This window comes from Cnephaeus nilssonii (genome assembly GCF_951640355.1).
Source record: "Cnephaeus nilssonii genome assembly, chromosome: 16".
Lineage (NCBI taxonomy): Eukaryota > Metazoa > Chordata > Mammalia > Chiroptera > Vespertilionidae > Cnephaeus > Cnephaeus nilssonii.
The window spans coordinates 6,897,703-6,920,936 of record NC_137087.1 but is presented as its reverse complement, the minus strand read 5'-3'; the positions used below and the strand labels follow the sequence as shown (position 1 = coordinate 6,920,936).

At 54.4% G+C, this 23,234-nt stretch overlaps 1 protein-coding gene across 3 annotated transcripts in view; it reads right to left on the bottom strand.

Annotated features, from left to right (window-relative positions):
• Positions 1 to 4,417: 4,417 nt before the first annotated feature.
• The window catches only part of CHAT (choline O-acetyltransferase), an 84,143-nt gene continuing 65,326 nt past the window's right edge, over positions 4,418 to 23,234 (bottom strand). For all 3 annotated transcript variants that reach the window (XM_079793967.1, XM_079793965.1, XM_079793966.1), the window contains 8 exons: positions 19,600 to 19,769; positions 17,277 to 17,377; positions 16,306 to 16,431; positions 13,831 to 13,953; positions 10,737 to 10,878; positions 10,567 to 10,629; positions 7,005 to 7,142; positions 4,418 to 5,312 (listed from right to left, as the gene is read on the bottom strand). In XM_079793967.1, coding sequence (XP_079650093.1) covers positions 5,073 to 5,312; positions 7,005 to 7,142; positions 10,567 to 10,629; positions 10,737 to 10,878; positions 13,831 to 13,953; positions 16,306 to 16,431; positions 17,277 to 17,377; positions 19,600 to 19,769 — 1,103 coding nt within the window. In that variant the 3' untranslated portion in view covers positions 4,418 to 5,072. The remainder of the gene's footprint in view (positions 5,313 to 7,004; positions 7,143 to 10,566; positions 10,630 to 10,736; positions 10,879 to 13,830; positions 13,954 to 16,305; positions 16,432 to 17,276; positions 17,378 to 19,599; positions 19,770 to 23,234) is intronic.

The following is a 23,234-nucleotide window of genomic DNA, read 5'->3' as shown; positions in this document are numbered from 1 at the left end:
TGCACGCCCCACACTGGGGATCGAGCCCCCAACCTGGGCATGTACTCTAACCAGGAATTGAACCGTGACATCCTGGTTCATAGGTCGATGCTCAAACACTGAGCCAAGCTGGCCGGCGGGGCAAATATTTACTTTCTAAGTTACACTTAGTTCATCAATTTTCAGACTTCTTTTTCAGATGTAAGTATTTTAATATATAAATTTCCCTGAAAACATGACTTTTGTTATATCCCAGAGGTTTTGATATGAGGTATCTTTATTATCATTCTGCTCTAAATTCTAAAATTGTATTATTTTTTCTTTGAACCATGAGTTTTAGAAAGATGTGTTTCTCTGTGGAATATTCTTAGCCATTTTCTCTTTGAACAGTACTCCTCCATCCCTCCTGCCCCCATTCTCTCTAATATTTCCCTTTTGAACTCCTACGTGTATCTTCTCTCTATTTTTATTTATTTTTAATGTTAAACATCGATTTTATAGCTTTTTTTGAGTCATCTATTATCTCCAGTCTTTAAGATGTTAATTTTCCTGTTTGTTTTATCTGCCACTTTCCCTCCAGTGAGCCATTTCTCATGCCATTCGTATTTTTTGATTGTGAGCTCATCTTTAATGGAGTATTTCCCCCCCTGTGGGTGTTTGTGGTGTTCGTGGTTGTGGAAAGTGGTTTTGCATTTGCTTCTTCTGAGACCCTTTGGGTCTTATTGACCCAGGCAATTAAAAAACATTATTGGCTTGTAATTCCAGCTTTACATTTAACTTGTATAAATTCAGACTCCACATCCACATATGACACAAGTTTATAGCTTAATTTCTCATTGATGTATTTTTTCCATTACCTACAGCTCTGAGTAAATGGCATGGTCTCTCAGTGCTCCCCTGGGCTGGTGGGAAGAGGTTTTGTAGTCCTTTATATAGGGTTGGGATGCCTCTCTGAGGTTACAGTTTTACTTGGGGAGTTTGGCTGTATTTCCCACCTTGCATGGGCTGAGGTTATGCCCTTTGTAACTTGCAGGGCGTCAGCCTCTGAAGTCTGTATCTGGTTGTATTTACCTTTAGCTCCTGCTCACTGCTCTGTGTTGCACATCCCCCTTTTTTCCTGGCATGTGAGGACTTCTTTCTCAAAGTGATCTATGTGTTTAAAAGAATTTTCTCTTTATTGTATGGTTTTTATAGGGGTAGGGGCCCGTCTGCATCAGCTCAGCTGGCTATTTTTCTGCTCCTTTAATATAAGAAACTAGAGACCAAACACAGAATCCTGGGGCCCAATGGCATATAAGGTACAGAAATAGGAAGTGAAATCCCACAAGGAGATGGAAGAAGCAGCAGGAAAAGAACAAGGAGAGAGCTGGTCCTTGGGCAGCAGAGAAGACCAGAGCTTTGAGAAAGGTCCTCTTACACGGTGGGAGGCCAGCTCTCCCTGGGGTGGCATATGGCTCATCCTGCTCACTTTAGAAGGACAACTCAGAGAAGCAAAACCAGGAAATGGGCTGAATCTATAAAGGAAACCCAGACACTGATTCTCACCTGACCCCAAGGAGAACTGCTCAGGGGTAATTTGGAAACTTCCGGTTCCTCTTGTGAAACTGGGAAGGACTCTTCCCTGCATTTATTTCTACCTGAATTGACCAACATCCACCCCACAGGACCTTCAGAGACAATGAGTGCCTGGAAGCATTTGTATGTTGACTGTCCTACCCTTCTTTGTAGTCTACATCTGACTATTTCTGGGCCAGTTGTGATATATGGGGTAAGAGCAAACCCAGGTTACTTAGATCCTGGACCTTCCTACCTTCCATTCGCCGTGGAACATCCTTAGCCTGTATCTTTTTGGATAATGCCTTTTCTGCATCCCAATCACATAAATCATACACTTTGAGGTTCTTTTTAGGCTCTGATTGGGAAGCGCTGGGCTTCTGTTTGGAGGAATTCCAGTTCTGGTCTTGAGGATTACAGAGGTCTTGCAGCTCGGAATGTATCAGGGTTTTGCAGGCCTAGGGCACCTGTGTGCACAGGTTCCTGTGAGCCTGCAATAAGAATGCTGGTTTTTTATTTCACTTCCTAAGTTTTCATACAATGACCATCTTATGTCTTCTCATCACAACCCTCAAAGTGGGTAGTGCTGATCTCAACATCCCCATTTTACAGATGAGGAAACTGAGGGTAAGATAGGTGAAATGATATCCCCAAAGCCCATGGTAAGTTAGAGACAGAGCTGGGTTCCTATTTCAGGCATCCCACCTCTGTGCCTGGTGCCTTCCCTCCACTCCATTGTACCTCTGCACGTTGTGCGAGCCTAAATGGAGGCACCCAGCTCTACACCAGCTTGCTGCCAGCCTTGTCACAAACACCCATGAAGCTTCCCTGCCCCGCAGCAGCCCCCAGGGTGGTGTGCCACACCCCCACACCAGGGAAGACAAAGCTCCTTCCTCCCCTCTCTCTCAGTCCCCGTACCTGGGACACCCACCACTGCTGCGGACAGACCTCAGACAAAGGCAAATGAATTGCTGACCCAGCGCACAGGATTTATGCCAAAATTTTAATAGCATTTCTGGGAAGAAACAAGGGCCAACACCATCTTTCTTGGCATTACTTTTTATTGAATACAGACTTACAGTCTTTAACTAATTTGAATATAGTGTTTTAAATATACAGTTCTTTAGTCATATATATATATATTTATTTAAAGCACAAAACTATAACTTAGAATGGAAAGGCTATAAATGCACATGTGATTATTGCCATAAATCTAAAACTATCTTATAAAAATAGAACTCAAATAACGACATATTTTGGCAACATAGCAGTATTGTAAGGTGGCCAAATACACTTTTATGATGCAGCACTGCCCCCCAAATGACGGTCGCTAGGTTTCCTTTGCCATCTCTCTGGGGAAGTCTCCTTTTCCGGGGTCCCCACAGAGATGCCCATGACCGTGGCCCACTGTGGCCTTTGCATCAAGACTCTGTGCACCCGCCTGTGCCTGGAGGCGGAAGACCAGCTCCCAGCCCCGCCCCGGCGGAGGGATCCCCGGCCACACATGGCTGACACCTGAATACGCAGAGTCGGTTTCCTTCCTCAGCTCAAAGAATGGCAAGTGTGAGTCTGCTTCTGTCAAATCAGTGTAAAGAGTTTGAAATAAAGATCCCTCGAACAGTGCCCCCTGGGGACACCTCACCCTGACAGTGGGCACCAGCGCCCACCGGCTTGTGCAATTGCTTCACACACATGATCTGCCATCCTCTCAGCCTCACAGGGTTGGGGCATCCTCGTTCCCCTGTGGGGAGGCTCCCTGAGCCCCGGCCAGGACCTCTGTCTGCCCAGAATCCTTGGAGGGAAACAGAAGAGAGCGCAGTCTGCACGGTGGCCCTGGGGTGAGAACGGCGCAGTGGCTCTGGGGCCGCTTACAGGGGGCGGGAGAGGGGCAGCAGCTCCCGGGGTTCCCTAGACTCGGCTGCCACTCCCCAGGGGAGCAGGCAGGTGATGTCTGAGGGCAGGAGCAGGAACCTGCAGACCAATGACTTCGGTGGGCAGTGCCGGAATCTCCCACCCAAGTCCTCAATCCCAAACCCGGGCCTCAAGGACCTGCCTGCCTGAGGCTGCTTGTATGTCCAAGGAGGTGACAAAGGTCAAAATGCCTGCCCCTCTCTGCCCCGCCCGCTTCAGCACGGCCCACGTGTAGACAGCACGCACAGCGGCCCCAATAGGGGCCAGAGTGGGTGCTCAGAATGCCACAGAGCTCAGCAGGATGGGGGGGGGGGAGGTCTGGGGGTGACTTTTCAGGACCCCGCCCACCCAGGAACCCGCGGTGGTGAGAGCGGGACAGAGGCAGCTGCCTCAGCGATGTGCAGTTTGATTTCCCCCCCCCTGCTCCGTGTTCTTTTAGATTTCCCATAAAAACGTGCCCCGAAGGGAGACCGCCTCGCTGGTCACAGCCTCCGGGACAGTCTCTACTCTGGTTCTGTGGCCTGTCGGCCCCTCCATCAGGGCTGGCTCTGGACGGGGTGGGCCCCCCTCCTGGCCCGCTCTCCACCAGCGGCCCCTCAGTCCTGAGACCACGGAGAGCCCTGCCTGGGCCCTCCACATGGGTTTAGCCAGAATCCCGGACAGCATCCTCCACGGATGTCCTGCTTGGGCCACCAAGATCATTTCTTGAAATGATGTCACAGCAGTGCTCTTAAAAGCCTCTCTAAGGATGAATAAAGCAAACGAATAAACAACAGATAACTCCCGGCGCAACCGTCTCTCATCTCCTCTAAAAGGCAGATCCCACAGCGGGGCATGTTCTGAACGAAGGGGAGTGAGAAAGCAACAGAGGAAACGCGAGCGCAGGGTCCGTGGGCAGCGGACTGGCCCTCCCTCCCTCCCTCCGGCTTGCCCCGGCCTGAGTGTTTCCTCACCGGGACCGCCCGAGGCCCTGGGTGGCAGGGAGTTTTCCCTCCAGAGTAGCCAGATCAGAAGCTGAGCTCCAGGGCAGGCTGCCCCCGGGGGCAAAGAGGCAATGTCTTCGTGGGCCCAGGTCGCTATTTTAAATTAACGTGGGCTGTGCGTGGGGAGGGAGTGCTTACCCAGCTAAATGTAAGCTCAGCCAGGCCCCTGTGAATGATTAGACTGCTTTGAATCTGAAAACAAAGCCCCTACTGCTCCCGCAAAGAGGCAGTGACCTGGATTAGCCTCTTCCCTCATGATTCACTAGGTACATTGCACTTAATAAGGCGACTCATTGTGCCTTCCGTTGGGCAAAAACATGACCCAGCCGTGCTAGGTCCTGCTGGCAGCAAGAGGAGGGAAGTCAGTGTGCGCGTCCCACCTCGCCCGCCCCTCCTGAGCCAGGCTGCTCTCTCTCCTGTGCGATGTTATCAGTGCTCGGCCAGCCGCAGTCTGTAGCTAAGGACACTCCTATCCACAGGGACACTCTCCTGCACACACTCGGCTCTGGGGCATCTCACTGTGCTGCGTTGGGCCCTGAGGACAGGGGAGCTGCAGAAAGCTGGGGTGAGGGTTGGGAGCAGGGGTTCAGCAGGGTCTGGCAGCTGCAGAATGCTAGGCTGGGAGAGGTGGCGTGGTGGCGGGAGTCACTTTTCCTTTGGCGCCAGCGGCTTGCCGGCAGCGGACCGTGGCGGGCTGCAGAGGCCACCCATCTCCGCGAGGCTTTCCTCCACGGCCTTGGCGAACTTGGTGGAAGAGGTCTCCCGGCAGCTGTGGAAGCTGGAGACGCAGAAAAGGATGCTCTCGGGCTGGGGGTTGTAGCAGGCGCCATACCCGTCGGGCACCACAGGCCCATAGCAGCAAAACATCTCCATGGTGGTGGGCACCTGGGGAGAGGACAGGTCAGCAGCGCTGGCTCCGAAATGCCACGCAGCCTGCTGGAGGGAAGGGCGTCTGGCCCCGGGGCCTCCATGGACTCTTTGCTTCTCTGACTCTTTTCCACCCGGGCGTTTGACTGAATTAACCAAACCAACCGACTGCGTCAGCGTGATGGCCACGGCCAGAGTCATAACAACAAACCCATCTCACCGCACGACGTCAGGAGAAGCGGGGCCATCAGCCACTCCCTGGTGTGAAATCTGCTCTGCGTGCGGAGTCAGGAGCTACTAGACGCACCTGCCGCTGGGTCTCGGCTGAGTCTCTCTCTCACCTGGGGGCCGTTGGAGGCACCGAGGCAATCAGGGTAATTTACTAAATGGCACCCTGGTGACACCCACCGGCTCAGTGGCTTCCCAGAGGGGGTAATTGATGAACTGGAGGAAACCTGGCCTGTCGCCTCTGTCGATCCCCCACATCCTTAATTACTGTCAGCAGTGTGTGGCTGGTCTGATTTTTCTCCCCATGGCCTGGCCACGCACAGTTACCCAGCACTGGTGTTTCAAAGTTTGCCATCAATTGGAGACTTAGTTATGCACCTAATATGTTTTTAATTCAGAGCGTCGAGATTTTGTAATCCGGATCACAAACCCAGAAAATGTGTTTCTGAAGGCATTCAAGTCATAAATGCTCATTTCCAATGGAAAAAACCACCACACCCCCTTGACTTTATTAGCGTGTCTTGGGGGGAAAAGGACCACATTCGGGGGCAGGTGCAGGGCGGTCTGCTTTAAGTCCACAGGTCTGGGCACTGTGTACTCGGGCCTTCAGAAATGACACTGTTCTTTTGTTTTGTTTTGTTTTTAACGGACAGAACAAACCATTAGTCTTGCTAATAGAGTCCCCTCCTTGTCAGATAAATTTGCCATGCGTCAGCCGCAGGCCAGAAAGCCATGCCAAAGCACTTGTTGCCCACGCTGGCTTCCTGAAGAATTTATGTTGTTTCTGCCCTCGTTTAGCCACGTCAGTGAGCTCACTGCAGTAATGAGGAAATCAAATCACTGCCTGGGCTTTTATCCTCAGACACATCCCGTGCGCGCCTTTATTGCCCACGCCCAGCCTTTCACAGATGAGGTGACTTTTAGTGAATTGACGTATGGGGGGGGGGGGTACTTTCTCTCCTAAACGACTGCCTTTCTCGAATGATTTCATCCTGTCTTTTGACAGTGATCCTCCACAGGACAAGCCTGCGGTGCTGTTAGGAGCCGCCGGGCTGGCAGCTCACGCCTGCTGCGGGTTGCACGGCCTTTATAACAATAGCTGTGTCCTGCTTGGAGGGCCCTGTCGGCCAGGCACTGGGCTGGCTTTCCACCTCCATCATCGCACCTGGCTGGGCCAGAGCTTCACTCTAGGCCTGTCGGGCTTGGGAGGTAACAGACTGACAGGCAGTAGTGTAATGGTTAGGGCACCAGAATCGGTGCTTCCTGTCCTGTCCACCTCTGCTAAGGGGGCGTCTGTCATTACCCCCATTTAGAAGATGACACCCAGCGCTCTGATCATTTAGGTCATTTTGCAGAAAGTCACAAAGCTCGTGAGATTCAGATATGGGACTTGCCTGACTTCAACCAGGGCCCTAAGCTCTTTAGAAAGCACACTCGTGACACCAAGCGGCTTCTTGGGCGACGGGCACCATAGGGCTGTACCTGGCTGGTGGAGAGGATGAATCGATTGCTCATCAAGTATGTTTCATCCGTGAACATCTCCGGCAGCTCCTTGCACACGTCCCGGGCCAGCTCCCGCAGCCCCAGCAGGTGGTTGTCGATGGCCATCCCTGTTATGGCCTGGGCAGCAGGGAACAAAGAACAGGAAATGAGACGTGGGCTCCCACGTGCCTTCTCCCCTGCTCTCTAGTCCACAGTGCGAAGCGGGACTCCAATGGCCACGGTTACGCAGTGCCTGCTGCGGACATGTGTGTGGGCGGCAGCCCCGGGTGGCCTCTGCTCCTTGAGCCCTTGTGCACTTTTATGTCCCCAGGATGAGTCCGCTCCCGGGGTCCTGCTGACATGTACCATTACAGCCACTTGGGGCTCTAAGTGAAAGGAGCAGGCTGGCCTGGCCATCCTACTCCTCGGGTAGGGAAGGAGTCTGGGCAGAAGGCCGACTGCAGGGCCCAGGGACTGCCCAGGTCCATGCAAACCTGGCGAGGGATGCCCAGGCTGGCACTGTGCAGACTCTCACCACAACCAACACTTTAGCCTCCAGTGGGAGCCCGAGGAACGAGGACAGAGGGTGTTAAGATCTGTTCCTGAATCTTGGCTGCTATTTCATGGGCCCAGAACCAATTCAACTCCATGATTCAAAATCCAAGAAGTCATTTTGAGACAGAAAGCAGACATCTTAGCAGAGGCTCAGCTGACATTTTCAAGGGGAAAGTTTGTTGAATGAAGAAAGTTTTTTTTTCTTTTTATCATCACAAGGTATTTGAGTTCTTATCAAAGGATAAGATGCTCCAGAATCTCTCTGTCGGAGGTGCTCAGGATGGTGGTGTGGCTCGGAGTGGGCCGTGGGCCGGGGCACTCATTCTACAGCTTTCCCACTTGAGGCTGCGTGTGTAGCACACACACTGGTTTTGCCTGAATTACATGTCCGTTTGGGACAATTTGGTGGGAGCCACCTCTGACCTACAGTGATAACTCCTGGGTCAACATCAAGGCAATTGTGAATAACTCTTGGGACGGGGGGCTGAGGGGGGGGGATGGGAGCACGGTCACAGTTATGTAAGTTGGTCACTTAGCTGTTAAGCCCCACATAAGAGGAAACCTCCCATCACAGTGAACTTTGTTCAGGTTTACAAGGCACGTTTGGGATTTGACAGCTATTCTCTTTCAGTTGGGAATGAATGCATAAAGATGACTCAGAGGCCCCAGTCTCCAAACACACCTAATTATAGGCTGAAAAGACATGTTATGCAACCGCAGCTCACGTTAGACGTGCCCCAGTAGGACAGGGAAGAACGGAGCCCCTCTATGAAGCAGAGTGCACTTCTGATTTCTCTGGCTACCTCTGTGTAATCGCTGACTTCTGTGGGTTGATAGAAGCACCTGCTCTGTGCAACAGCCAGCCCACCCCTGTTTTCACCATCTCTGAACTTAGCAACTGGGGCTGATTTAACAGATTATTTGGATTAGAGCCATGAGCGGTAAGGAGCACAATGACTCACCATTCAGTCTTTCATTCATTCAGAGAAACTTAATTGAGTGCCTACTATGTGCCTGATGTGTCTGGGCACTGGAGTGACAAAAGAGAACAAAGCAGTCCTAGACTCAGCCTTCATGGAGCCTTATGTGTAATAGGAGGCAGATATTAACCAATCATTCAAATAAACTGTATTAACAATGGAGGTCAGTGCTATGAAGGAAACCACAGGTGCTGTGAAAATATGGGATGGAGCCGAAACCGGTTTGGCTCAGTGGATAGAGCGTCGGCCTGCGGACTGAAAGGTCCCAGGTTCGATTCCGGTCAAGGGCATGTACCTTGGTTGCGGGCACATCCCCAGTAGGGGTTGTGCAAGAGGCAGCTGATCGATGTTTCTCTATCATCGATGTTTCTAACTCTTTATCCCTCTCTCTTCCTCTCTGTGAAAAATCAATAAAATATATTTTAAAAAAAAAGAAAGAAAAAGAAAATATGGGATGGGGGTCTGGACCACATTTGCTCCTTCACTGGGATTTCCTTTCCCCACCGCCACTGCCAAATACACTTGCCAGATATTTGGAGGGTTCCTTGTGCCTTCCCCTGTCCCTTCCCCTGCTTGGCCAACCAGGCACCAGAGTTACCTACAAAGCATCTTCACAGCTCTCCTCTCCCCACCCGCTATCTCTCTTGTTAGTTGTCCCCGTCAACTTAAAATAGTTCACACAAAGTAACCCTATGGCAATGCTTTGGAGGATAGTTTTCTAAATTTTTTCCTAAAAGTTGAAATTATTATCAAAGTTATGCATTTATATAGTTTAACAACCCAAATAAACCAAAGGCTTATGTCACCTTGCCAGCACTGTTTCCCACTCCACAGAGGCAACCACTCAGAACACTTGGCATTGACTTCCTTAGTTCTGTTTTATGGCTATCTGTTTATATTTGAGAATAAAGCCCTGAAAAGACGAGTAGAAGAGTGAGAATGCTTGTCAGTGTGCACACACTGAGCTCATTGCTTTTCCTCCAATGTGTCTTGTTTCCTCAAGACTTTATCTTTGCACATGCTGCTCCCTTCTGGGGCCATCCTCCCGTTCTATGTCTGTTACAAGAACCTCCTCATCTTTCAAGTCTCATATGAAGCACCACCTCCTCCAGGAAGTCTTCAGGAAACTCCCTAATGACAGGATTTACGAACTGCATTTTTTATTTCCTAACACCCAGCGCTTTATCTGGCATAAAGCAGAAACCAAAAAATACCTATTGGATACATGAGAGTGAGCTTGCTTTTCCCCAAACAGAACAAACACTTCACTCTTCAGAGGAATTAGGGACCTATACTAGAGGATACGCGTACTGAAAAGGAGAAGAGTCTACATTGGCTAGTTCTAAAACCCAGATTTGCATTGTACTTGCTTTCAACTATATAGAGTGAAATCTAGTCAACGTCTTTTCAAAGGCTGTATCAGAATGATTTGCAATTAATATATTGATCACCAGCCCTAGCTTATTCTCTATTATTTGTATGCTGGCTCGCAGTGCTAGAAAATAAATCATTTCTCTAAACTAGGGAAACATTTCCCTTACAACTTTAATGTCACTATTAATTTTCACTGACTTCATATTTACAGGCAGCATAAATAAAAGCATGGAGAATACGAAGGCAAAATCAGCCCTGGGCGGGATTAACGCTGCCTGGCCTGTGACGGTGCATGGTGTACAGGCCACTCCAGCTGGCCAGGCCCAGGTGCGATCCCCTGGCATTTGACTTCTCTTGTATAAAGTGGAAATTGCTATTCATATTTGGTGCTATTATTATTGTTCTTGTTTCATAGACCATTCCTTGTATCCTCATGAAATCCCTGTAGAAAGCAGGAGTGGTGTGTTACCGAGGCTCTAAAAATACGGAGGAGGAGGTTCTGAGAGCCAGGTGGCCTTGCCAAGTAGCTGGACAGTTGGTGACTCAGCTGTCACCCAGCCTGTGCCGTGGGCCTGTCCTGGCACAGCCCACGGTCACGTGCTCAGGCGCGGCAGAGCCCGGGCACACACCGGGACCGTGCGCTGGGCACTCACCATGACTGTGTACTCCGTCTGGGCGCGGATGGCACTCTTCAGGAGCAGCAGCTTTTCCGAATCCTGCAAACAGACCAGACATGAAGCACGTGGGGTGTTAAGAGCTGCTCAGTGAGGAGCAGGCCGAAGGGGCGGCTCCCTTGAGACCCCTCAGACGGAGCGGGGCTTACCGGCACAGCAGCCTCGTGGTCTGTGACGGCTTTCACGAACCTCAGTGCTTCTGGAGTGGCCGATCGAATGTTGTCCACCCGTCCCTCCCGGAAGCGGCGGATGGATGCGCTCTCATAGGTGGGCACGAGTCTGCGATGGAGCCTGCACAGATATGGGATGAGTGCAAAGGTGATGCATCCTCAGGGACTCAGAAACGTGGGAGAAAGACAGCCGGCTGGCTTTAGTTTCACAGTCCTGGCTATGCTTGGCAGAGTATTTCATTTTAACGTTAATAGAGTTCTAGGAGGTTTCCCAAGATGAATGCCGAAGTCGCTAATATTAAGAGCTGTGTACATTTCCATGCAGTGGTGACACTGCACAGGTATAAAACAAAATACAAAGTAGCTGTAAAAAATCCCAGCCTAGTGGGAAACCTAGAATTTTCTGCAAGACCTGATGAATCTTTGATTAATAGCACAGAATAGAGTAATTGTGTAATTAATCATTCACGCCCCCGAGAGAATCCTGTTTTATTTAAAACAATTCACGCATGAACTATGGATGGAGGCAGGGAGGGGCCTCATTGGTCATGGGTGTAAAGTCCAGGAGCACCTGGGCTCCCAACAGACCCCTGGGCACCCCTGGGTGCGCCTCTCCTCTGGACAGGCCAGGACAGCAGGCCACTGCCCCCAACAGCCAGGGGCCCTCTCTTCCTTAGGCACGAACCAGCACCCTAGGCTTGTGCTTGCGGACCTGGCTGGCCCACACCTTTCTTTACCAGCCAGTCAAGTCCTTGGTTTGGGGCTTGGGGAAGGGAAAGACACAGAGCTGAGAAGAAGAGCAGTGACAGCCCAAAGTCACCGCGAGCCACGGCCTGGGTCTCGGCCTCCTCAGGGTACGTCTCTCCCACGTTGGGTGGCCTCCAGGAGGGCGGAAGGCCAAGTCTGACTGGGCACAGTGAATACACTTCCATGACCCTCTATCTTATTCCCCAAGACACAGGCAGGGAGCTCAGTCCCTGTATCTCCATGTCCCCTCGCTGGCTGGGTACTGGTCACCCTCAATAGAGGCAGCTTCCAGGTTCTTGCTGAATCTAGGAGCAGATTTTTGTTTTGTTTTTTAATTCGTTAAAGCTTAGACTCTGAAGAATGTTCTCCATGTTTTAGCTATTCATGAGCCCCTGAGCCTCTGGCCACGTCCATTCCTGCCCAGGTCCAGTGACAGCAACGATCGCATGAGGAGGGGGTGCTCTGTGTAGGTTCCTCTTGGCTTTGGATCTGAAGCTCTGAAGTGCTCACTGACGGGGAGTGGGTGGTGGGGGCAGTCATGGCTCCAGCAGGACCCTGACCTCACGGCCATTTCAGCCAGTTGCTATGTGAGTATCAGAATGACACTGACTACAGTTCCAGACACAGGTCCTGCCGCAGGTCTATGGTGACAAGGTCTGTGTCCCGGCAATGCGGGTGACGAGGTCTGTGTCCCGGCAATGCGGGGTGACACCAGACTTCCCCAATGAGTTAAGAAGACAGATGCTGCCGAAACCGGTTTGGCTCAGTGGATAGAGCATCGGTCTGCGGACTCAAGGGTCCCAGGTTCGATTCCGGTCAGGGGCATGTACATTGGTTGCGGGCACATCCCCGGTACGGGGTGTGAAGGAGGCAGCTGGTCGATGTTTCTCTCTCATCGATGTTTCTAGCTCTCTATCCCTCTCCCTTCATCTCTGTAAAAAATCAATAAAAATATATTTAAAAAAAAGAAAAGACAGATGCTCAGAGGGGCTGCTCCCTCCACCAGGAGTCATGACCCCAGGGGACACTAGGACCCGCATGTGCTGCCTGCTCATTGCTGAGACTGCCTTGCTCGTCTTGCCAGCCTATGAGCTGTCGCCCCTGGAGCCCTGAGCCCTGGAGCCAGCCCTATCTTGAGGAAGATCTACTTTGTATGTCAATTTTAGCCTCTACACTCTGCCTTCAGCCCTCATTCCCTACCACTATAGAGGATTTCCTAAATCACAGACCTGGCCCTGCCACCCCTAGCTGACACTCACATTGTGTCTTCTCACGTTCGACTCAGTGCCTGATGCCTACTCTGTGCCAGGTGTGCAAGGTACCCAGCGTGTCATGCTTGGGAGGGACAGTCTAGAAAACAAAGTCAGCAAGTCAATGGACAAGGTAGTGCACATGAATCACATGCCACAGAAGGAAAAGACACAATGGTCTGACAGAGGACGGGGTGGCAAGGGGCCTGAGGGGCACGCCTTAGATCAGGGGTCACGTGAGGCCCTGAGTAGGAAGGAGCTGGCAGGAGAAGAGCGGTGGTGACAGGTGAATCGGCAGAGACGCAGCCAGAGCAAAGGTCCAGAGACGGGAGAGCTTGGGGGAGCACCCCCGGGGAGGCAGCTCACAGGAGCTCTCTAAGCCTGGACTCTGTGGGAAGCCACTGGGAAGGTTCAAGGTGGTAAATGAGAATCTGATTTGCGTATTTCCAACGTCGCGCTTTATGAAGATAGGATCTAGTGAGTGGGTGGGAAGCAGAGGCCCCGGGGAGCATGCTGCGGTTGGCCAAGCATGAGATGGCAGGGGCTCGGGAGGGGCCAACGGAGGTGGAGGGGGTGGAGGTGAAGGTGAAGGTGAAGGACAAAGAGACACTTGGAAAATAACCAACTTGGTGGGGGACGAGAGACAGGGACGAATCAAGGAGGAGTCCTAAACCTTTGACCTGACCCATTGAGGGATGCTAGTTCCATTTCACTATTGAGGCCAGAAAAACAGGGGAGGTCGTGCTGCAGCTACAGGGACCAGGTGGACTGGGTGAGCTCAGGAGGAGGTGCACCTTCTCAACCTGATGTCCCCCACCGCCGGCCTGGCCTTGGTTAGCTCGTTCCTGCCTTTGCGCTCTGTGCCCCTGGCCGTGGCTCAGGCACCTGCTTGACTGGGACAGCCTTCTCCCTCCAGAGAAGGTTTTATACCTTGAAACCCTGTTAGGCGGCACCTCCTTCCAAGCAGGCCGCCCTGCCCTCCGCCCACCCTCCAGCCCACAGAGGTCTTCCTCCCTCCGGGCTTCTAGACCCTGGCGTCAGAGCAGCTTGTCAGCCCCCCGGGCGGCCCCGCTCACCTGTAGAAGGCCAGCTGGAGGGCCACCTGAATAAAGGCGTCAGGGCTGCATTTCTGCTGTTTAATGAACGTTTTCCCGTAGTTGTCAAACTTATAAACAACGAAGTCGAGATTCTTTACTATTCTGAGGAAAAAAGAAAAGATGTTTTGGCTTCATGCAAAATAGAATGCACACATCCGAGTCTAACCAAGTCTCTTGAGCCTGCTCCGTGCCAGCACTCGGAGGTCCAGGACGGTGCCTGCCCTGCAGGAACGGAGCGTGGCACAGGGCATGCTGGACCAGGGTCACTCTCAACTGAAGGCGGGGCGTGGCTGGGTGGATGGTGGCCTGCCTGGCTCGAGGGAGATGGGCCTGGCTGCAGGGAGGGACTTGGGGCAGGAGAGGCATTTGCATGGCAGGGGGACACTGCCGACAAACAAAACCTCAGCAGCTCTGCAGAAGTGAGGCTAAGCGAGGCCGTTCATTTGACCTGTTTGGGAAGGAGTGTCCAGCTTCCCTATGGATTCCTTTGGCATTCTGGCCATTCCGCCAGATCCACAAACCCTCTTTGTCCAGGGAAAAGCCCATTTCTCAGATGGCGGCGCGTAGCGCTCCTCTCTGAGACTCACCCCTGTTGCCCTTTGGGAAGTGCCTGGGGTCACTTTCACCGCAGCGAAGGCTGCCTGCCGGAGACTGAAAATCCATTTACCCCGAGGCTGCCGCTCCAGGCCACACCCAGGCCCTTGATGCCCGGGAGTCATTGTCAGAGTAGCAGGAAGGTTCCCCGAGTCTACACTGAACCCTGAGCGCTGGCCTCTCCCTTCCTGCCCCCCAATGTGACCACAGGTCTCTCCCTTCCTTCCCACCAATAGTGGCCACAGGTCTCTCCCTCCCTGCCCCCCAATAGTGGCCACAGGTCTCTCCCTTCCTGCCCCCCAATAGTGGCCACAGGTCTCTCCCTTCCTGCTGCCCATTAATGACCAGTCTCCTCCTTCATAATGAGCTTGGGGTCTGGGCTGACTGCCCACTGGAGCAGTGCCCAGCAAGGTCCACACCACACACCCACCAGCCATGTGCCAGCAGAGCTCTGGGGGCAACCTTGGCCCCACTCACACTCGCTCCTTCTGGACTTGGCGCTCCCTGCCTGCGCCCCGGAACTGTTTCTCCTGCCACACGTGGCCTCAGCTCTCGGTGGGGCCATGCCAGGTCTGGGGACTCAGAACACAGAGAGCCCGTTCCCATGGGAATGTCTGGCCCATTGACTCACCGGCCCCACACAGGCTGAGCTCACGGTCACCACAGCCCCCTGGAAACCTTTTGCCCAGACTCTGCCCACTTGGACCCCATCCTTTTCCATGTGCAGCTCAGGACCCTCCTGTTTCCCCACCTACAGGCCTCTCTGGCTTCTCCCGGTCCTCCAGAAAGCAGCTGGGGGCCTCAGGATCGAGCGTGCCTGCTCAAACCCCTAAAAGTGAGCATGCTCCTCCCCTTTCCCAGGGCTCAGCAGCCAGCTCACCCTCCTAGTGCTCTGCTTATCCCCCACGCGGCTGCCCAAGGTTGAGATAGCAGCACCACCTTATAGAGGAACAGCGAATGCCCCTCCCCACGAAGGCCGGCCACCCTCCCCAGCAGCTCCCAGTGAACTTCTCCTCCCTACCCTCAGCCTCTGAGCCCAGCCACACTCTGTCCAGCTCCCCTCCCCTGTTCCCGCAGGCTCCGCCCTGGCTCCCGGAAACCCATGCACACAGTCCTCCAGGGCTTCTCACAGCGTCCGGGCCTGTGACGTGAGGCGCGCGGAGCTCTTGACAATGTGGCTCCCACCTCTGGCCATTCTCTCACTTGCTGGATCTTTAATGAACCCACCACTTCCCCAGCTGCCTGCAACACAAACTCCTCTTCATCCTTCCAGACCCATCTTGCAAAGCCCTCCCTCAACATCCTGGCAGAATCCAGCTCCCGTGTCCTCTGTGGGTTTGGGTTACTGCATCACACATCTTTGCTGGGGGGTCCACTTCCCCCACTGAAGGACGGCGGGCAGGCCCCTGGCACAGTACCTCTGTGTCCTCAGAGTCTTAGCACAGGCCTGGCACAGACTACATTAGGGCCTGCGCTGCCCTTGGGAATAGAAGTTCCCTTATCAAGTTGCAGTGTAAATTCAAGCAAATGGAAGTAGCTGGGATTCAAATGAACTATTCAAACCAGTTGCTTACTACTCCTCCAACAGGATGGTGTCCCCGCCTCCACTCTGCTCAGTCAGGTGGAACCCTTGGAAAAAAATAGCTGCGCGTTTGCATTTTATGGAAATGATGGATCCTTCAGCAAGGTCATTTCCCCCGAGTTATGGCTCCCCTTTACTTTGCCTACATTTCCATGTGGGGTGGGGGCGGAGGAGCGGGGTCTCTGGAACCCTTCAGGGTGCCTCAGCAGCCAGGACAGGAAGGAGGACACGGGGTAACCCCCAGAGCACCACCCCATAGGAATCGGGCTTTTCCTTACCGTTGAAGTTTTTCTGCCGAGGAAGCTAAGAAGCCTTGAATTACGGGGGAGCATTTCCACCTCAGCCTCCGGGGGGCCGGCAGCTCACTGACGGAGTCAGCTCGGACCAGCTTCTTGCTGCTCATCCTGCAGGCAAAGAGGGACCCCCTAGCCTGTGCTGGGGCTTCGGGGACTCTGCAGCCCTCCCGGCGGCTGGAGGGTCAGTGGCAGGAGCTGCCCCCGCCACTGCCCTGAGGAAGACTGAGGCTCAGAGGCCACCCAGACTAGCAAGTGGCAGGCCAGTTCCACCCAACTCCAAAGCCTATTATTATTATTATTATTATTATTTTGCATTTTCCTGTTCAACTACATATACCACTAACAATTATAAAACATTTGGAGATAAATTGAAGCAAACTGTGCTGTTCTGTTTGCAAGGGTTGGTTGGGTTTTCAGTGACCCTAAAGAGCTCCCACATCATGGAAGAGGTTTAGAACTTAGATTCAGGGAGAAGGTTCTAGAAGGAGAGAATGAGCAAAGTCGTAAATGCAGCAGGAACGCGGTGTGTTTAAAGGCCAGCGAAGCCCTTAGTCCGGCCAGCTAGGGAGGGCGGCCCAGCCCGATGGACGGCAGGAGGTGTAGCTACAGCCCTTCCCTCCGTGCTGGGTCTTCAGTCCGCCCACCCGGGACTCGGGGCCCACAGTAGGGTGGATGGGGGCCTCCCTGGACTGAAGAAGAAGTTTCTTATTAGCTAAGAGTTGCCAAGCCTCTCCCTAATTGCCCTAAACCCGCTGTTGCCCGGACGCCCCTTCTGTCCGTGGCTGGTAAAGCGTGAAATGTCCCTTTCAAGCTGGTTTGCTAATCCAATTTTGCTGAGACTCTTTCCAGGCTTACGCAGCCCCCCTGTGGCCACCCGGTTTGGTGGGCCGCTTGGCCGCTGGGCAGGCTGGCGTGGCTGCCGGGCTGCCGGGGGTCCTGCCCTCCAGACTCACATGTGCTTGAGGAGGTGCTCCGCGCACTGCACCAGGACGATGCCGTCGAACGGGGAGTGCTCGCACACCACGCCGCAGGTGCCGTCCCTGCCCACCACAAACTGCAAGTAGGAAGAGATGTGAGCAGGCCTCTGGGAGTCAGCGCTTCAAACCTGCCCTTCGGCTCCAGGCCGGGGCCCTGGCCACCGGAGGGGATCCCTTCTTGAGGCCCTTATCACCCGAAAAGAACATGCACGCAGCTGCCAGGGCCCGAGACTGTGGGCGTCGCACTCAGCACTGGCCTGCGCGCCCTCCCAGAAATGCTCTGGGCGGGGCAGGCGCAGCCCAGGGTCCCAGTGACCCCTGAACAGCTGGGCACACTCTCCGTCAGTCGTGGGCCTGTTCCCTCAGCGTCTGTGAGCCCTGAGCCCCCTTCACAGGGGGTGGCAGGGCCACCGTCCTGTACTATACTGTGTGAGGGGTGCCTGGTGGCCCCTGTGTTTGGGCACCACTGGTTTTATTCCCAGGATCTAGACCAGTGTCTACCCCATGGTAGGTGCTCAATGCTTTTGTTGGATGACAGAATGAAAGGTAACACTCCAATCTGGACGGCGCCCAGATTCCTAGGGAGAAATCAAACCTCCCTTGACGGGAGCGAGGAAAAGGTGTTTCAGGGACCCGGTTCCACTCTGGCTGGGGCCGCGGCCCACAGGCACCTCCTCTTTCTTCAGTCTGCTCTTGGCTGACGTGCCTCCGACAAGGCTGGCTCACAGCACTGATGTGAGGGCTCCAGAGAAGGCACATGGAAGGACCATGGGAACTGGGCAGGTTACTTATGATTGTTCATGATCTTACAAAGGCTGTAGTCAGCTGACATGGAAAAGGGACATACTCTGCACAAAAATACTGGGAGAAAAGCATAAATAGCCCAATTAAAGCAGGGCCACCTGCAGCTCAGCCCGCACAGCCACACGCAGGAGACACTAGACTACCAGCCGTAACCAACCAGGCGAGCGAACGAGCTACTGAACCCTGCCGGGCACACAGCACACAGCACACACCGCGCCCACCGTCTCCTCTCTCCCCCAGGGCCCACAGCTGTCAGCTGCCCCAATCTTCACGCCCATTCTTCACACTTCCCACAGAGTCTCTCAAAGCTCCTCCCTTTTCTCCCGCCTCCCCCAGTGCCCCTGCCTTCTGTCCCAGGAACGCTCTCTGTCCTTCCGGTTCCTGTCCATGAAACCAGCGGGGCTTCTCCAGCTCGCCTGGTCACCTGTCCCACCTTGGAACAGAACGCAGAGGTGGGTACAGTCCCCACATGGGGCAGGGAGGGGAGGACGGTGCCCACTCACACACTGATGTTTTCCTGTTCCTGCCACTAAAAGAAAGGCAGGCAAACAGTGCCTTTTAACAACTGCTACCAAGCCTGACTCTGCTTCATGTCCTGTACATCCATTATGTCATTTCCCCCCACCGCTGCTCCGTGGAAGGTAAGCCATTAGCATCGCCGTGAAGGCTGACACAGCCAGCGCAGCAGCGAGGGTGCGTCGGAAGTAGCAGCAGCAATACGCACCCCCACGAAAAGGGTAGCTGCAGAATGCAGGGCAGAGGAGGACAAAATGAGCCTGAATGCTTACTACGTGAAGCCAGAGATCGTTCTGCTATTTAATTAGGTCACTGTGACAGTGTGGTGGCTTTAAAAACAAGCAAGATTAGATTTAGGGTGGGCATGTTGGGGCAAAAAGGATGTAAGAACAGGAATGAGTGGCCCAACCGCCCCCGCCCCCCATCTGCATGAGTGTTTTCTCCGGGCCAAGGCGAGTGCCTTGTTTCTGAGCTAACGTCATACGAATGAAAAAAAAAAAGGAATTGCTTCATTTTATTTTGATTTTTCCTCTGTGGAGATGCTGGGCTGCCCTACCTCCCACAGATGCAGGAGGTGTGTCCAGCGGCCAGGCCAAGGTGACAGAAACTCAGAAACGCGGAACATCTCCGGGCGTCAGATGTGATTCTTGCTGAACGCGTTGAGGACTTGTTTGGTGGGGGCCCTGGCAGACCACCACCTTACAGTGTGTGGTGGGAGATGGGGAGTGAGCCCAGGGCCGACCCAGAGGCCCCGGTGTGGGACAGGCTGCAGGAAGGTTACTGAGCTTGAGTGGGGTTTGGCCACCTGCTCCTGAGGAGTCCTGGCCAGTCCAGGGCTGACACCAAGGCCACATCTCCAACCGCTTCAGCTCCCTGGGCCCCGCATGCAGCGTCCTGGCCAGCAGAGGCCGGCGAGCAGGTCTGCCCCACGCGAGCAGCGCTGGCTCGGGCCACTGGCCACGTGGCAGGGGCGGCTCACCTGCAGGGACTTGTCGTACCAGCGGTTCGCCCCGTTCTTGCTGCAGCCTCCGCCGTGAAGGAGCTGGAGCGCCCTGTTGGTGTCACTGAGCTCCAAGCCCCCCGGGGCGTCCAGGCACACCAGGCAGATGCAGCGCTCGATCATGTCCAGCGAGTCCCGGTTGGTGGAGTCTGCAGGGCGGGCAAGCAAGGACTTATCACCTGTCCCACTCGGGGCCTGGGGCCCCCTCTGCACCGCCTCACACTCCACAGGCAGACACACACCCGGACACCCAGATATGGAGCCAGTCCTGACCCCTCCCCTATCCCAGTGGGTGGGCTGTGAAGTCAGCCTGACTGTGTGAGCTTCTGTACTAGCCTGAGAGTCCCTCCAGCTGTGGCCAGTTCTACCTCCAGATGTGTGGCCACTGCTCTGCCTGTCTAAGTGAAAGGAGCTGGTGCAGAGCCTTCTCCATGGACACTAGACTCTATGCAATTCCAATGCCCCCATCCACAGCGCCAATTCCCCATCCACAGCCCCACCACAACCCCAATCTGCTACACAGGCATATTTATTTGTCCTGAACTATGCTTTTCAAACATTAGTTTCCAGAATTTTAAAATTAGTTCATTTCACATGGAAGTCAGAAGAGAACCGGGGTACTGCTCTCCTGCCCACCACCCCCCCCCCCCCCGACTGCCCCTCTGCAGCTGCAGGAGCAGATGGAAGGGCCAGGCTGCCCTAAACCTGTGGCCAGATGAGCCCATGGGGCCCTTTCAGGCCAATGGACTCATCACGACAAACAGATTAAAAGCCACCGAGTTGTGCAGGAGGCCTGTTGCCAAGGGAGCTGGAACCCTCCCCGGGGACACTGGGCATGGGGTTCCTCCCAGAGCAGAGCTAGGCCAGCCAGATGGGCTGCCAGCAGCTTCCTCCACCACGAAGCCTGCCCGGGGACCAGGGCTGGTCTGCCCTGGCCCTTCTCCAGTCAGGAGTCTTCCTGGTGGCGGCTGTGTCCCTCTCCACCACCCACACAGGGTGTGGCACCAGGACCGCTGGAGAGGCTGCACATCACCCAGAGAGCCAGCCTTCCGGACTGGCTGCTGCACCAGGATGAGGGCTACCGTCACCACCCCAAGTCCCAGGAGACTGCCTGCAGGGGAGGTGGGGTGGTGTTTGAGGCAGACGGGCAGCGAGTGTGTGATTGGTGGCTGCATATTGCAATGTCCATGCTGCCTTCAGCCGCAGGTTTTCAGCTCGGCACAGCGGCAACCAGATGTACAGCTGCACTGCCCAGCCTTCCTTACCGCTAGGGTAACCATGTGTCTAAGTCCTCCCAGCAAGGTCTAGAAGCACTATCTGACAGCTTCTAAGAAACCTCCTTAGAGATGACTGACATGTGCTCTTTGCCCTTCTTCCCGCCTTCCTCCATCCTGCTGCCCGGAACACAGGTGTAATCACTGGAGCTCTAGTCTCCACCCGGGACCCGGGGGTGAGGGCCACGCCCTCGCAGCGAGATGGAAGAGCCCCAGCCGCCTGCGTGAGTGCTGGTCACTTCGGGCACACATGAAAGTGAGAAGGGCCCCTGTATTTTTTAAACCTCTGTCATGGTGGGTTTTCTGTCACTGGGGCCATATTTAACCTAACGTGCACGGTCTCGTGCATTGGGTTCCCATTCTTACTTTGCAGGGATTAGCTGCAGCTGAGAAGATGCACCCTTCTTTGCACAGGGTTTGCTCATAATACAGCCCCCTGGGTTCTGCAGGTATTTAAATTCAAGGCGCTTGTCCAGAAGGCCATTCTCTTGTGGAATATGGGGGGCTCCCTTCTCTCACTCGGGTGTCCCTGGTCCTGAGCGCTGACCTCCCCTCTCCTGTGCCCCTTGGTTCTGAGCCCAGGTGCACAGCCCTCTGCACGTGCAGCCACTTGCACTCTCGGCTCCTGTGCCTTCCCTTCCCCACTGGGGTCCTGCTGAGTCGGGACTCCCCCTTTCAGGGCCCGGCTTTGGAGCCTTCTCTTCTTCCAGAGCCTCAAACCAAGAATTATGCCCACCATCTCACAGTCACCTAGAATGGCCTCCTGAAGGGAACGGGTGGGAGCAGACGCAGCTCCCACTCTCAGGCTCGAGGTCTCCTCGCAGGCTCTACTCACCAGCCCGGCCCTGCTTGTGAGTCGCAGCCAGCACACAGCACCGTCCCCGGGCGGTGGGAGGCCGAGTCCACGCACGGCCGATGGGGCCAGTGGAGGACCACATCAAGAATGTGCCTGTCCTTTCTTCTGTCCAGCTGGGCCTGGAGCGGTCCTAGGTGAGATCCTGTCGGCTCCTCCTTACCTTGGCCTCGCCCTAGCCTCTCTGGGCCGCTCCCTCTCAGGCTTGTGGCAAGTTCCCCTGCTGGTGCTGTGGGCCTCGAGTGAGGCAATCCCTGAGGCCCTCCCTGGGTCTGCTCAACACCTGCTGGCACGCGATGCTAAGGCTACCTGTGCTGTTCCCTGTCCTGCCCAGGCGGTTCCTCCAGGTTCATGAGAAGTTTCCACATGTCTTCCTGTGGAAGGCGTTTCCAGTCTCTAACCATCCCCTTCCTCCCACTTTTTAAAAATTCTGGGGGAAGGAGCCATCACCTAGAGTAGAACTTCCACTCTGGGAAGGAGGGTGACCAGCCATTCTCTGCCATCCACCCTCCCTCCTAGAATAATGAGGGTTTGGGGAGCACTGTACTTTCAGGATGCCCCTTGGTCCCTATGGGGCTCAGATGACTCATCACCTTCCACATGGCCTCAGGCTCTCCTCCTCAATCTCCTGAACACAAAGCTGAGGAGCTGAAGATAAATGAGACCCGTGGCCCTGCCTTCCCGCTGCTCCTTAAGTGTGGTGGAGTCACTGTGTCACCCCTTCAACCTGAAACAGCTCCTCCTGCCCACCAGGTAGAATCCAAACTTCTAAACACAACTCCTGGGTCCAGAGCTAGCCTCTGCTGCCCTCAGGGCTCAACTCCCCTTGCTCTTTGCATGCACCGCACACCAGCCTCCTGCCACGCCCTGGACCCCTGTGCGCACGTATCCCCTCACCACTGCGCAGGCTGTCCCCTTCTCCCAGGCTGCCTATCAAAGCCATGCTTGTAGAACCCTCTCAAGCTCCCAGTCCTCTAACAGCGCTGGCCCTGTGTCTGGGCACAGAGGGAGAAGCCCAGACAGAGTTCCTGCCCTCCAGGACTCCTCGCACCTGGCGCCACCTGCTCAGTGCAGATGAGGAACCCAGGCTCTGTCACCAGGCCAGCCTCACACAGCACCTGAGCCAGGGCTGGTCCAATTCCCTCTACACAGCTGTCTACTACCACACAGCACATGACCCCACAGTGCATCCTGTCCCCAGACATCCATGCCTCAAGCAGGCATTGCCAGTCCAGCCCCAGAAGCCCTGAACTGGTCCCCTCCCCCCATCTATGAGCTTGCAGAGGGTGCGGTCTGGGTCCCAAGCTCAGGCAGGCAATGTCTATGGCTGGCAATGAACTTGATAGTGCATGGGCAGGTAAGGGTGAGATCTGTGTGCACAGCTCAGAGAGGGAGCCCAGAACAGCCCAGCTGGCCAACAGGAAAGGCCATGGCTGTTGGAGGGTCAGAAAACCACTACCTTGGGGTGCATGGAGCTTCACGGGGGA